The sequence below is a fragment of the Salvelinus fontinalis genome, chromosome 5, assembly GCF_029448725.1.
Source record: "Salvelinus fontinalis isolate EN_2023a chromosome 5, ASM2944872v1, whole genome shotgun sequence".
In the NCBI taxonomy this organism is placed as follows: Eukaryota; Metazoa; Chordata; class Actinopteri; order Salmoniformes; family Salmonidae; genus Salvelinus; species Salvelinus fontinalis.
Window position 1 is genome coordinate 48,309,195 of NC_074669.1, and position 14,246 is coordinate 48,323,440.

Consider the following 14,246-nt stretch of genomic DNA (forward strand, 5'->3'; position numbering starts at 1 on the left):
TGCATATCTTAGGTTCTGGGCCTGAGTAGCAGGCAGTTTACTTTGGACACGCTTTTCATCCGGACGTGAAAATACTGCTATCTATCCCAGAGAAGTTAACTATAGTTTGTTTTGGCAAGTCGGTTAGGACATCTAATTTATGCATGACACAAGTAATTTTTCCAACATTTGTTTACAGACAGATTATATCACATATAATTCACTGTATCACAATTACAGTGGGTCAGAAGTTTACATACATTAAGTTGACTGTGCCTTTAAACAGCTTGGAAATTCCAGAAAATTATGTCATGGCTTTAGAAGCTACTGATAAGCTAATTGACATAATTTGAGTCAATTGGAGGTGTACCTGTGGATCTATTTCAAGGCCTACCTTCAAACCCAGTCCCTCTTTGCTTGACATCATGGGAAAATCAACAGAAATCAGTCAAGACCTCAGAAAAAGAATTGTAGACCTCCCTAAGTCTGGTTCATCCTTGGGAGCAATTTTAAACGCCTGAAGGTACCACGTTCATCTATAGAAACAATAGTACGCAAGTATAAACACCATGGGACCACGCATTATGTGGATATATTGACGCAACATCTCAAGACATCTGTCAGGAAGTTAAACCTTGGTCGAAAATGGGTCTTCCAAATGGACAATGACCCCAGGCATACTTCCAAAGTCGTAGCAAATGGCTTAAAGACAACAAAGTCAAGGTATTGGAGTGGCCATCACAAAGCCCTGGCCTCAATCCTACAGAAAATTTGTGGGCAGATCTGAAAAAGTGTGTGCGAGCAATGAGGCCTACAAACCTGACTCAGTTACAGCAGCTCTGTCAGGAGGAATGGGACAAAATTCACCCAACGTATTGTGGGAGCTTGTGGAAGGCTATCCAAAACGTTTGACCCAAGTTAAACAATTGAAAGGCAATGCTATCAAATACTAATTGAGTGAATGTAAACTTCTGATCGACTGGGAATGTGATCAAAGAAATAAAAGCTGAAATAAATCATTCTCTCTACTATTATTCTGACATTTCATATTCTTAAAATAAAGTGGTGATGCTAACTAATTTTTACGAGGATTAAATATCAGGAATTGTGAAAAACTGAGTATAAATGTATTTAGCTAAGGTGTACTTCAACTGTATATCGCCCAGCCTAACTGTATTCTATTTTACTGTATTTTAGTCAATGCCCCTCCGACATTGCTCGTCCTAATATTTATATATTTCTTAGTTCCATTATTTTACTTTTAGATTTGTGTGTATTGTTGTGAATTGTTAGATAATACTGCACTGTTGGAGCTAGGAACACAAGCATTTCACTACACCCGCAATAACATCTGCTAAACATGTGTATGTGACCTTCAAAATTTGATTTGATTTTTACACAATCGCAAAGCCCATAAAATATATTCACAGTTGGTTAGTGTGGGTGGACCATTTCAGATCATCAGTGATGTGTACGACGAGGAACGTCAGGTTTCAAGAACTTCATGCCACCTTCTCTACGGAGGTCTCATCGACGTGGATAGGGGCGTGCTCCCTCTGCTGTTTCCTGTAGTCCACGATCAGCTCCTTTGTTTTGTTGACGTTGAGGGAGAGGTTATTTTCCTGGCACCGCTCCGCCATGGCCCTCACCACCTCCGTGTAGGCTATCTGGTCATTGTTGGTAGTCAGGCCTACAACTGTTGTCGTTTGCAAACTTGATGAGTGAGTTGGAAACGTGCATGGCCATGCAGTCATGGGTGAACATGGAGTACAGGAGGGGGCTTAGCAGGCACCCTTGTGGGGCCCCTGTGTTGAGGATCAGCGAAGTGGAGATTATGTCTCCTACCTTCACCACCTGGGTGCGACCCCGCACAGGTCGGGGTTCAGACCCAGGGCCCCAAGTTTAATGATGAGCTTGGAGGGTACTATGGTGTTGAAGGCTGAGCTATAGTCAATGAACAGCATTCTGACGTAGGTGATTCTCTTGTCCAGTTGGGATGGGGCAGTGTGCAGTGTGATGGCAATTGCATCGTCTGTGGATCTATTTGGGTGGTAAGCAAACTGAAGTGGGTCTAGGGTGTCAGGTAAGGTGGAGGTGATATGATCCTTAAATATCCTCTCAAAGAACTTCCTGGTGACAGAAGTGAGTTCTATGGGGCGATAGTCATTTAGTTTAGTTACCTTTGTTCCTGTGCCTAATAAAGAAATGGTGGACATCTTGAAGCAAGTGGGGACAGAAGACTGGGATAGGGAGAGATTGAATATGTCCGTAAACACTCCGGCCTGCACATGCTCTGAGGACGCGGCTAGGGATGCCGTCTGGGCTTGCAGCCTTGCGAGGGTTAAACTGCTTAACCTGTTTGGGGTGCAAGCCCGACCTCGGACCGAAAATGACACCCCTGCAGAGCGCGAAATTCAAAATCTATTTTTTAAAAATATTTAACTTTTACACATTAACAAGTCCAATACAGCATTTGAAAGATAAACATCTTGTCAATCCAGCCAACATGTCCGATTTTTTAAATGTTTTACAGAGAAAACACCACATATATTTATGTTAGCTCACCACCAAATACAAAAGTGGACAGACACGTATGAATTATGATTATGAAGTATGAATTATGATTGAAGTAGCATGCACAACCAACCGAAATAAACTAAAACCAACCTAAAGAGCCCAGAAAAAACGACCTCAGATGACAGTCATATAACATGTTACACAATAAATCTATGTTTTGTTCATAAAAAGTGCATATTTTAGCTATAAATCAGTTTTACATTGATGCTACCCAAAAATGCTAATACATAGCTACAGTCTGAATCCAGCCGGGAGTAGCCAGAGAAAATACATACACCAACGTCGGCTACTAATTACACCTCATAAAACATTTCAGAAAAACATATGGTGGATAACTAATGAAAGACAGATATCTTGTGAATACAGACAACATTTCCGATTTTTGAAGTGTTTTACAGCGAAAACACAATATATCGTTATATTAGCTAACATCATAAGCTAGCATAAGGCAGCATTGATTCTAGTCAAGCGCTAGCCTAGCATAGTTAGCAGAGTTAGCATTCAACAGTTCGACATATATATGAAAAAGCATCCCAAATTGGGTCTTATCTTTCTTGGTACTCCATCAGAATGTTGTAACGGGGTCCAATGTCCAGTAGAGTCTTTAGTTGGGTTCCAGAACGAATGATTTCCCTCTTTGGTTAGCTAGCACGGTAGCATTGCTGCGCCAGAAAGCGTTTCTTCAAAAAATTCTTCCGTCGTTTCACATCTAAAGTCCAGAATAAATTGCAATAATATAATTAAAGTATATTGAAAAAACACACTTTAGGATGATTTTGTGACATGTAGCAAATAATATCGTAGTCAGGCATCATATTCAACGTTAACTACCTTGTTCCAGAAGCCGAGATCAAATTATCCTTCGCGCCCGGATTTTTATTTTAACTGCGCAGGTCTCACAAGAAGTTCTGTTATTCAGTCCAGGGAAGAGATATTCGACTCCTTTCAATTCTCACTTCCGCATTACAGTCTGGCGAACGCCTCTGACGTGTCCCTATGGTCATAAGTCAAATGGCCTTTTATAGAGAAGGTCTTAAAGAGACACATCGCATTTTGGGAAACTCAATTCGGCTGGGAAAATGGCTGTAAAAATATTTCTGTTCGACTTAGAGAAACAATTCAAACCTTTTTAGAAACTACAGACTGTTATCTATCCAACAGTAGTAAATATATGCATATTGGAAAATAAAAAGTTTCTTAGGAGGCCGTTTGAAAATGTGCACACATTTTCCAGTTTTTTCAATATTCAGCGTGCAGCCCAAACAGGTTAAATGTCTTACTCACATCAGCCACGGAGAACAAGAGCCCACAGTCCTTAGGAGCAGGCCGCGTCAGTGGCACTATGTTATCCTCAAAACGGCGAAGAGGGTGTTTAGCTTGTCTGGGAGCAAGACCTTGTGTCTGCAACGTGGCTGGTTTTCCCTTTGTAGTCCGTGATTGTCTGTAGACCCTGCCACATACGTCTCGTGTCTGAGCCGTTGAATTGCGACTCCACTTTGTCTCTGTATGGACGTTTTGCCCATTTGATTAACTTATGGGGGGAATAACTACACTGTTTGTATTCAGCCATATTCTCAGTCACCTTGCCGTGGTTAAATGCGGTGGTTTGTGATTTCAGTTTTGCGCTACCCATACCAGTTTCTGGTATGGGTAGGTTTTAATAAACACCGTGGGAACAACATCCCCTGTACACATCCTGATGAACTCAGTTACCTTGTCCGTGTAAACGTCAATGTTATTCTCTGAGGCTACCCGGAACATATCCCAGTCAGCGTGATCAAAACAATCTTGAAGCATGGATTCTGATTGGTCAGACCAGCGTTGAATAGACCTTAGCAAGGGTACCTCCTGTTTGAGTTTCTGTCTATAGGAAAGGAGGAGCAAAATGCAGTCGTGATCAGATTTGCCGAAGGGATGGCTGGGGAGGGCTTAGCAGTGATCAGTGCAGTGATCTAATGTTTTTGCTGAGCGAGGACTACAGTCAATTTGTTGATAGATCTTCGGTAGCTTTTTCCTTAAATTTGCATTGTTAAAATCCTCAGCTACAATAAATGCGGCCTCAGGATTTGTGGTTTAATTTGCATAATGTCCAGCGTAGTTCCTTGAGGGCCGTTGTGTTATCGGCTTGAGGGGGAATATACACGGCTGTGACTATGACCGAAGATAATTCTCTTGGAAGGTAATACAGTCAGCATTTGATTTTGAGGTATTCTAGGTCGGGTAAACAAAATGACTTGAGTTTCTGTATGTTACCACAATCACACCATGAGCAGTTAATTATGAAACATACACCCTGCCTTTCTTCTTCCCAGTGAGTTCTTTATTTCTGTCTGCGCAATGAACTGAGAACCCAGCTGGCTGTGTGGACGGGGACAGTATATCCCGAGAGAGCCATGAGTCCGTGAAACAGAGTACTTTGCAGTCCCTGATGTCTCTCTGGAAGGAGATCCTCACCCTGAGCTCGTATACTTTATTGTCCAGAGACTGAACATTAGCGAGTAATGTACTCGGAAGCGGTGGAGGGTGTGCCCGCCACCTGAGTCACACTAGAAGTCCACTCCGAATTCCTCTTCTCCGCCAGCCGGCGTCTTAGAGCAGCCTCTGGGATAAGTTCAATTGCCTTGGGGGTTACGAACTCAGGATCCAATTCTTCTGATGGCCTAGCCAATGGCTGACTTAGCTTTATCTCCCCAGAGAACCCCCCCCCCCCCCCAGTCTTGGTCTAGACTCGGACTCGATTTGCTCCGGTATTGGTCTTGAATCCGTCTCGCTTTAGGTGGTCTCAAATACAACACTGCCTACTACCATACCCTGTTCAAAGGCACTTAAATATTTGTAATGTTTAAGCCTTGAGACAATTGAGACATGGATTGTGTGTATGTGTGCCATTCAGAGAGTGAATATTACGGCTATTACGGTTACAGAAGTCATCAAAAGAGAGCGCCTGGGGAATAGGAGAGGAGCTAGGCACTGTAGGGCCTGGATTCACCTCTACATCACCAGAGGAACAGAGGAGGAGTAGGATAAGGGTATGGCTAAAAGCTATGAGAATTGGTCGTCTAGGACATCCAGAACAGAGAGTAAAAGGAGCAGGTTTCTGAGGGCAATAAAATAGCTTGAAGGTATAATGTACAGACAAAGGTATGTTAGGATGTGAATACAGTGGAGGTAAACCTAGGCATTGAGTGATGATGAGAGAGATATTGTCTCTAGAAACATAATTGAAACCAGGTGATGTCAGCGCATGTGTGGGTCTAGAGACTCTACAGTGAAATAAGCCAATAAACACTAACCAGAACAGCAATGGACAGGGCATATTGACATTAAGGAGAGACATGCTTAGCTGAGTGATCACAAGGGTCCAGTAAGTAGTGAGTAATGAATAATGATGAGTGAGTTAAAGTTATGGACGCACAAATATCATACCCCGAAGACATAAGCTCTCACCATTACAAGAAAAGGGGGGGTTAGCATTTTGGGGGGGTATGATATTTATGCCTCTAACTTTCTCACTCATAATTACAATTCATTCAGAATTATCCGTAATCATGCTAGCATCCACATTAATGTAGAAGTATTATATTCTTATTTACAATAAAAGTGACTCCAAAATGACACAATGCATTATTTACCATTAATTTCTATTGGTCACTACAATTTCCAGCAAAATTCTACGGCAAGCCATGAAGGACATGATCTCCCACAACTATGACCGCTTCTCCAAGGTTGGGTCATCCTCTGCTTTCTCTGGCTTCATGGCACGTAAGTGCCCCCCCCCCCACCTTTCTCCTGTTCAATATAAAGGAAAAACTACTTTCCACATTAAGGATTTTTTTTGTACATTTTAAAGAATAATCAGCTATGTGATATACAGCTATGTGATATAATCATATATGGATAAAGTTCATAGTCTTGTTGATTAGTCATTGCTGCCATGAGGCACAGTCACAGGTGCCATTTTATGTACTGTATAATTATGTTTATAACTAAATCAATTTCCTGCAGGTACCGCTGATGCCACTACCACCTACAGTCTGGACATTCTGTACTCTGGCTCTGGGGTCCTCAGGAGGAGCAACATGAACATCTACGGAGCCAGTAATGGCGCCCTGCTACATGGCCTCCAGGTAATGAGAATGAATTCGTGAATTGATAATGAAGAAATTATTATATTTACAGTGCCTTCATAAAGTATTCCAGGGTTCGCACAAGGTGTTTGAGGTGCTTAAAGTACTTGAGTTTGGCACTCTGAAATTCAAGTACTGGAATACCTTAAATCAGACATTTTCTGTCAGCTAGGTATCTCAGGGGCTGGCTATTAGCCAGGTATCTAGCTATAACTATACTGAACAAACATATCAACTCAACATGTAACAATATTCAACAATTTCAACAATTTTACAGTTCATATAAGGAAATCAGTCAATTGAAATACATTTGTTAGGCTCTAATCTATGGATTTCACATGACTGCGCAGGTGCCCAGCCATGGGTGGCCCTGGGAGGGCATAGGCCCACCCACTGGGGAGCCAATCAGAATACTTTTTTCCCCCACAGACAGAAATGCTCCCCAGTTTCATCAGCTGTCCGGGTGGCTGGTCTTAGACAATCCCGCAGGTGAAGAAGCCGGATATGAAGATCCCTTGACTTTTTCCGCATTTTGTTGTTACAAAGTGAGATTAAAATGAATTTAATAGTCTTTTTTAGACCCTTTTTTCTCCGCAATTGGTAGTAGTTACAGTCTTGTCTCATCGCTGTAACTCCCATACGGACTCGGGAGAGGCGAAGGTCGAGAGCCATGCGTCCTCCGAAACACAACCCAACCGCACTGCTTCTTGACACAATGCCCATCTAACTTGGAAGCCAGCCGCACCAATGTGTCGGAGGAAACACCGCACACCTGGCGACATGGTCAGCGTGCACCCCACCCGGCCTGCCACAGGAGTCGCTAGTGCACGATGAGACAAGGATATATCTGCCGGCCAAACCCTCCCTAACCCGGACGAAGCTGGGCCAATTGTGCGCCGCCCCATGGAACATTCACTATCTTTTTGGTAAGCAACTCCATTGGAGATTTGGCCATTTTAGGTGTTTTAGGTTATTGTCCTGCTGAAAGGTGAATTCCATCTTCCAGTGTCTGGTGGAAAGGTTTCCCCCTCAAACCAGGTTTTCCTCTAGGAAAATGCCGTGTCTGCCGGTTTTTATTCTTTTTGGAATAGAAATATTCCAAAACATGCATGTCACGATCGTCTTGAGGATAATGAGTGGACCAAGGCGCAGCGTGTGAAAAATACATCTCTTTTATTTGAGACGAGTGAAACACGAAACGAACACTTATAACAAAACGAAACAAAACAACAAACGACCGTGAAGCTACACACGTAAGTGCAATATACAAAAGCTACAAACGTTCTACATAGACAATTACCCACCAAAACCCAATGCCTATGGCTGCCTTAAATATGGCTCTCAATCAGAGACAATGAACCACAGCTGCCTCTAATTGAGAACCAATCTAGGCAGCCATAGACATACAAAACCCCTAGACAAGACACTGACCCATTTAACCTACAAACCCCTAGACAATCCAAAAACACATACATTCCCCATGTCACACCCTGACCTAACTAAAATAATAAAGAAAACAAAGAATACTAAGGCCAGGGCGTGACAATGCATCCTGTATGCAACAAGGCAATAAAGTAATACTGCAAAAAAACTGCAAAGGAATACACTTTTTTGGCCTAAATGCAAAGCCTTAATGTATAGGGAAAACACATCACTGAGTAACTGCCTCATTTTCAAGCATGGTGGTGGCTGCATCATGGTATCGGGATGCTTGACATCGGCAAATACTGTGAAGGTTTTTAGGATAAAAATAAACGCGATGGCGCTAAGGACAGGCAATATCCTAGTTGAAAATCTGCTTCAGTCTGCTTTACACCAGACACTGCAAGAGAAATTTACCTTTCAATGGGACAATAACCTACAACACAAGGCCAAATCTACATTGGAGTTGCTTACCAAGAAGACAGTGAATGTTATTGAGTGGCCAAGATACAGTTTTGACTTGAATCTCCTTGAAGATCTATGGCAAGACTTGAACATTGCTGTCAAGCCATGATCCCCAACATCTTGACAGAGTTTGAATACTTTTTAAAAGAATAATGGGCAAATATTGGTGTGCAATGCTCTTAGAGACTCATAGCTGTCATTGCTGCCAAAGGAGTGATTCTAACATGTATTGACTTAGAGGTGAATACTTATCTAGGGAACATAAGTGTTTTATTTTCAAATAATCTGTAAAAAAAAAAATTTGAATTCTTTCTTCCACTTTGACATTAGAGTATTTTCTGTAGATTGTTGGCATAAAAAATGTTTTTATCCTTTGTAACACAATAAAATGTGAAGAAATCCAAAGGGGATGAATACTTATGATACCCACTGTATATGTAGTCATGTAGAAGAGCAGAAGCTAAGATTTTGCACGCTCTTAGGTTAAGTTTGCCGTGGGTACAGCTTATTTTATTGGAGAAAATGCTAAACTGAACCAAGATCGGTATTTAGGGGCAACTTCACCTTACACTGACTTGCTTTACTCAACTAAGGAAGGTGGACCAACCAACAGTGCCGACTTGTTGACAGTTAGGATCTGACTGCCATATTTGATCTCTCGCTGTCCAGGTGGCAATTGAAGCCCAAGGCATGGAGTCCCTGATCGCGGCCAAGCCGGACGAAGGCGAGGAGGACCTGGAGTCCTTTGCTGGGATGTCGGCTCTGCTCTTCGACGTCCAGCTGCGGCCTGTGACCTTCTTCAAGGGCTACAGTGACCTCATGTCCAAGATGTTCTCTATGTCCGGCGAGCCCATGAACGTGGTGAAGGGCCTGATCCTGCTCACTGACCACTCTCAGGTTGGCACCCTTAAATCAATTAATCAAACAATCAGTCAATCCATCAAACAATCAGTCAATCCATCAATCAAACTTTATTTAAAGTGTATTTTTTTAATGACAACACACAAATGAACTTGTTCTTCTGTATCATCTGAAGTCGCTGATACCTCAGACATTTTTAACACATTTCTGCATATAGACTCATAAACTATTATAGGTGATGGTATCCGCTTAGGCCACATTTTAGTTGTCAGTGCCTTCTTCAGCCACTTGGTTTAAAACCACTCTGACACTAGCACTCACTGGCCCGGACGGGCAAGCAGCTATTGTGTTTTCACTCCTGTTTTCTCATTCTCTCTTCTCCTACATCATTTCAGGTCATCCAGCTTCAGTCTGGGCTGAAGGCCAATGCCGAGTTCCAGGGTGGCTTGGCCATCGACATCTCAGGAGGCATGGAGGTCAGCCTGTGGTACAGGGAGTCAAAGACCAGCGTCAACAACAAGTAGGGAACCTGGGTTCAATAGTGATGGGCAGGATGATAACAAAAACACTTTTTCAATTTGATCATTCTTCTCATGTGTTGCCTGATTGTACTCAGTCATACTTATCGTTGGATAGTTTTGAATAATCATCGCACAATAATGACAAAAGGTAGACATCTTTTTGGTGGGCTCAGATTAGAGAAAAAGGCCAAGATTCAATCCAATGTGTGTTATAGAACAACTGAATTTTAAAGGTAAGTTATGCTGAAGCCGACATGCGCAACATTTACAAACTCAATTGGTAATACATGATTGACAATGGTGAGGATTGACGTTAACTACATAATCTAAAAATGACGACTGATTAATTTCATACACTGATTCATAGAGCATGCTTGTGAATGGTGACGTGACTATTCTTGTCTCATCAGATATATGTGAAGGTGACATTTCATTCAGCTCTAGATTAGAGTAGTTGACTGATTGATGCTTGCTGTCAATGCAAACACAATAGCCAGTTCAACCAGAGAACATCAATCAATCAAATGTATTTATGAAGCCCTGACCTCCAGGGGTCCCCCATTGATTTCAAATCAAAATCAAATGTATTTATATAGCCCTTATTACATCAGCTGATATATCAAAGTGCTGTACAGAAACCCAGCCTAAAACCCAAACAGCAGGCAATGTAGATTAAGAATAACGGTGGCTAGGAAAAACTCCCTAGAAAGGCCAGAACCTAGGAAGAAACCTAGAGAGGAACCAGGCTCTGGGGGGTGGCCAGTCCTCTTCTGGTGGAGATTATAACAGTACATGGCCAAGATGTTCAAACGATCATAGATGACCAGCAGGGTCAGGTAATAATAATCACAGTGGTTGTAGAGGGTGCAACAGGACAGCACCTCAGGAGTAAATGTCAGTTGGCTTTTCATAGCCGATCATTCAGCGTGAGAGACGGCAGGTGCGGTAGAGAGAGAGTCCAAAACAGCAGGTCCGGGACAAGGTAGCACGTCCAGTGAACAGGTCAGGGTTCCATAGCCGCAGGCAGAACCGTTGAAACTAGCCAGGCGGAGAGGAGAGAGGGAATACTTAAATTCACACAGGACACCGGATGAGACAGGAGAAATACTCCAGATATAAGACTGATCCTAGCCTCCCGACACATAAACTATTGCAGCATAAATACTGGCGGCTGAGGCAGGAGCGGTCGGGAGACACTGTGGCTCTGTCCGATGATACCCCCAGGCAGGATATAACCCCACCCACTTTGCCAAAGCACAGCCCCCACACCACTAGAGGGATATCTTCAACCACTAACCTACTACCCTGAGACAAGGCCGAGTATAGCCCACGAAGATCTCCCCCATGGCACAAACCCGAGGGGGGGCGCCAACCCGGACAGGAAGATCACATCAGTGACTCAACCCACTCAAGTGATGCATGAAAGAGCACCAGTAATCCAGTGACTCAGCACCCGGAATAGGGTTTAAGGCAGAGAATCCCAGTGGAGAGAGGGGAACCGGCCAGGCAGAGACCACAAGGGCGGTTCGTCGCTTCAGTGCTTTTCTGTTCACCTTCACACCCCTGGGCCAGACTACACTCAATCATAGTACCTACTGAAGAGATGAGTCCTTAACCTCTAACGAGTCACCCTCCCGGATCCGGGATCCTCCTCATCAAAAAAGCTGACTAGCATAGCCTAGCCTAACGCGAAATTGATATCATATAATATAATTTCATGAAATCACAAGTCCAATACAGCAAATGAAGATAAACATCTTGTGAATCCAGCCATCATTTCCGATTTTTAAATGTTTTACAGCGAAAACACAATATATATTTATATTAGCTCACCTCAATAGCCAAACACACAACGCCATGTTTTCACCATGTTTCCACCGCAAAGGTAGCTTTCACAAAACCCACAAATAGAGATAAAATTAATCACTAACCTTGAACAACTTCATCAGATTACAGTCTTATAACATCACGTTATACAATACATTTATGTTTTGTTCGAAAATGTGCATATTTGAGGTATACATCGTAGTTTTACATTGCAGCCACCATCACAAATAGCACCAAAACAGCCAGAATAATTACAGAGAGCAACTTGAAATACATAAATACTCATCATAAAACATTTATGAAAAATACATGGTGTACAGCAAATGAAAGATAAACATCTTGTGATTCCAGCCAATATTTCCAATTTTTTTATGTTTTACAGCGAAAACACAATACAGATTTATATTAGCTCACCACAAAAGCCAAACACACAACGCCATTTATTCACCGTAAAGATAGCTTTCACAAAACCCACAAATAGAGATAAAATGAATCTCTAACCTTTGGACAACTTCATCAGATGACAGTCTTATAACATCATTTTATACAATACATTCATGTTTTGTTCGAAAATGTGCATATTTAGAGCTACAAATCCTGGTTTTACATTGTGAATACGTAGCCATAATGCACCAAATTGTCCGGAGATATTTTGGACAGTCACGTAATCTAACCAAAAAACGCATCATAAACTTTACTAAAAAAAATAATAATAATTAATGCAATGTTCTTAATGTTCTTAATGCAACCGCTGTGTTAGATTTAAAAAAGTAACTTTAGTACAACATACAGCATGCAAATGAAATCCTACTTTAGGATGTTTTTCTCATATGTATCCAATAAAATCAGAGCCGGAGCATTTCGTCGTGTATACGTAACGCATTTCAGAAGACAATGTTAGCTTCCCTGGTGCGCAGTTGAATACTGACAAAAGAGCGGACCTGTCACTCCAAAAGCTCTCATTCGGTCTCAGATCAAGCTAACATTCTACTGCCTGTTGACATCTAGTGGAAGGCGTATGAAGTGCATGCAGATCCATAAATATAAGCCAGTTGAATAGGCAGGCCCTGACACAGAGCCCCAATTTCCTGTTTGGAAGTTTGCTGCCAAATGAGTTCTGTTTTACTCACAGATATAATTTAAACAGTTTTAGAAACTTCAGAGTGTTTTCTATCCAATAGTAAAAAATAATATGCATATTGTATGATCTAGAACAGAGTACGAGGCCGTTTAATTTGGGCACGATTTTTTCCCACAGTGAAAACAGCGCATCGTATTAAGAAGAAGTTAATAAAGACTTAAAGGTCGAGACCGAGTCTGCGTCTCTCACATGGATAGGCAGACAATTCCATAAAAATGGAGCTCTATATGAGAAAGCCCTGCCTCCAGCTGTTTTCTTAGAAATTCTAGGACAATAAGGAGGCCTGCGTCTTGTGACCGTAGCGTACGTGTAGGTATGTACGGCAGGACCAAATCAGAAAGATAAGCCCATGTAATGCTTTGTAGGTTAGCAGTAAAACCTTGAAATCAGCCCTAGCTTTAACAGGAATCCAGTGTAGAGAGGCAAGCACTGGAGTAATTTGATCAAATTTTGGGGTTCTAGTCAAGATTCTAGCAGCCGTGTTTAGCACCAACTGAAGTTTATTTAGTGCTTTATCCGGGTAGCCGGAAAGTAGAGCATTGCAGTCGTCAAATCTAGAAGTGACAAAAGCATGGATACATTTTTCTGCATAATTTTTTTACATCAAGTTTTTGATTTTTGCAATGTTACGAAGATGGAAAAAAGCTGTCCTTGAAATATTCTTTGTTAGTCAAAAGAGAGATCAGTCCAGAGTAACGCCGAGGTCCTTCAGTTTTATTTGAGACGCCTGTACAACCATCAAGATTAATTGTCAGATCCAACAAAATATCTCTTTGTTTCTTGAGACCTAGAACTAGCATCTCTGTTTTGTCAGAGTTTTTAAAAGTTAAACATTTTCTGCCATCCACTTCCTTATGTCTGAAACATAGGCTTCCAGGGAGGAGAATTTTGGGGCTTCACCATGTTTCATCGAAATGTACAGCTGTGTATCGTCCGCATAGCAGTGAAAGTTAACATTAAGGGTCTGAATAACATCACCAAGAGGTAAGATATATAGTGAAAACAATAGTGGACATGAAACGGAACCTTGAGGAACACCGAAATTTACAGTTGATTTGTCAGAAGAAAAACCATCCACAGAGACAAACTGATATCTTTCGACAGATAAGATCTAAACCAGGCCAGAACTTGTCCGTGTAGACATATTAGCGTTTACAATCCCTCCAAAAGAATGTGGTGATCGATGGTATCAAAAGCAGCGCTAAGGTCTAGGAGCATGAGGACAGATGCAGAGCCTTGGTCTGACGCCATTAAAAGGTCATTTACCACCTTCATGAGTGTAATCTCAGCACTATAATGGGGTCTAAAACCAGACTAAAGCGTTTC

General features: G+C 41.9%; 1 protein-coding gene across 1 annotated transcript in view; it reads left to right on the forward strand.

The window, feature by feature from the left end:
- Nucleotides 1-14,246, forward strand: part of LOC129855743 (microsomal triglyceride transfer protein-like) — a 44,963-nt gene that overhangs the window by 25,358 nt on the left and 5,359 nt on the right. The window contains exons 12-15 of the mRNA XM_055923727.1: nt 6,221-6,318; nt 6,562-6,683; nt 9,240-9,467; nt 9,827-9,951. Of these exons, the coding sequence (XP_055779702.1) occupies nt 6,221-6,318; nt 6,562-6,683; nt 9,240-9,467; nt 9,827-9,951 (573 nt within the window). The remainder of the gene's footprint in view (nt 1-6,220; nt 6,319-6,561; nt 6,684-9,239; nt 9,468-9,826; nt 9,952-14,246) is intronic.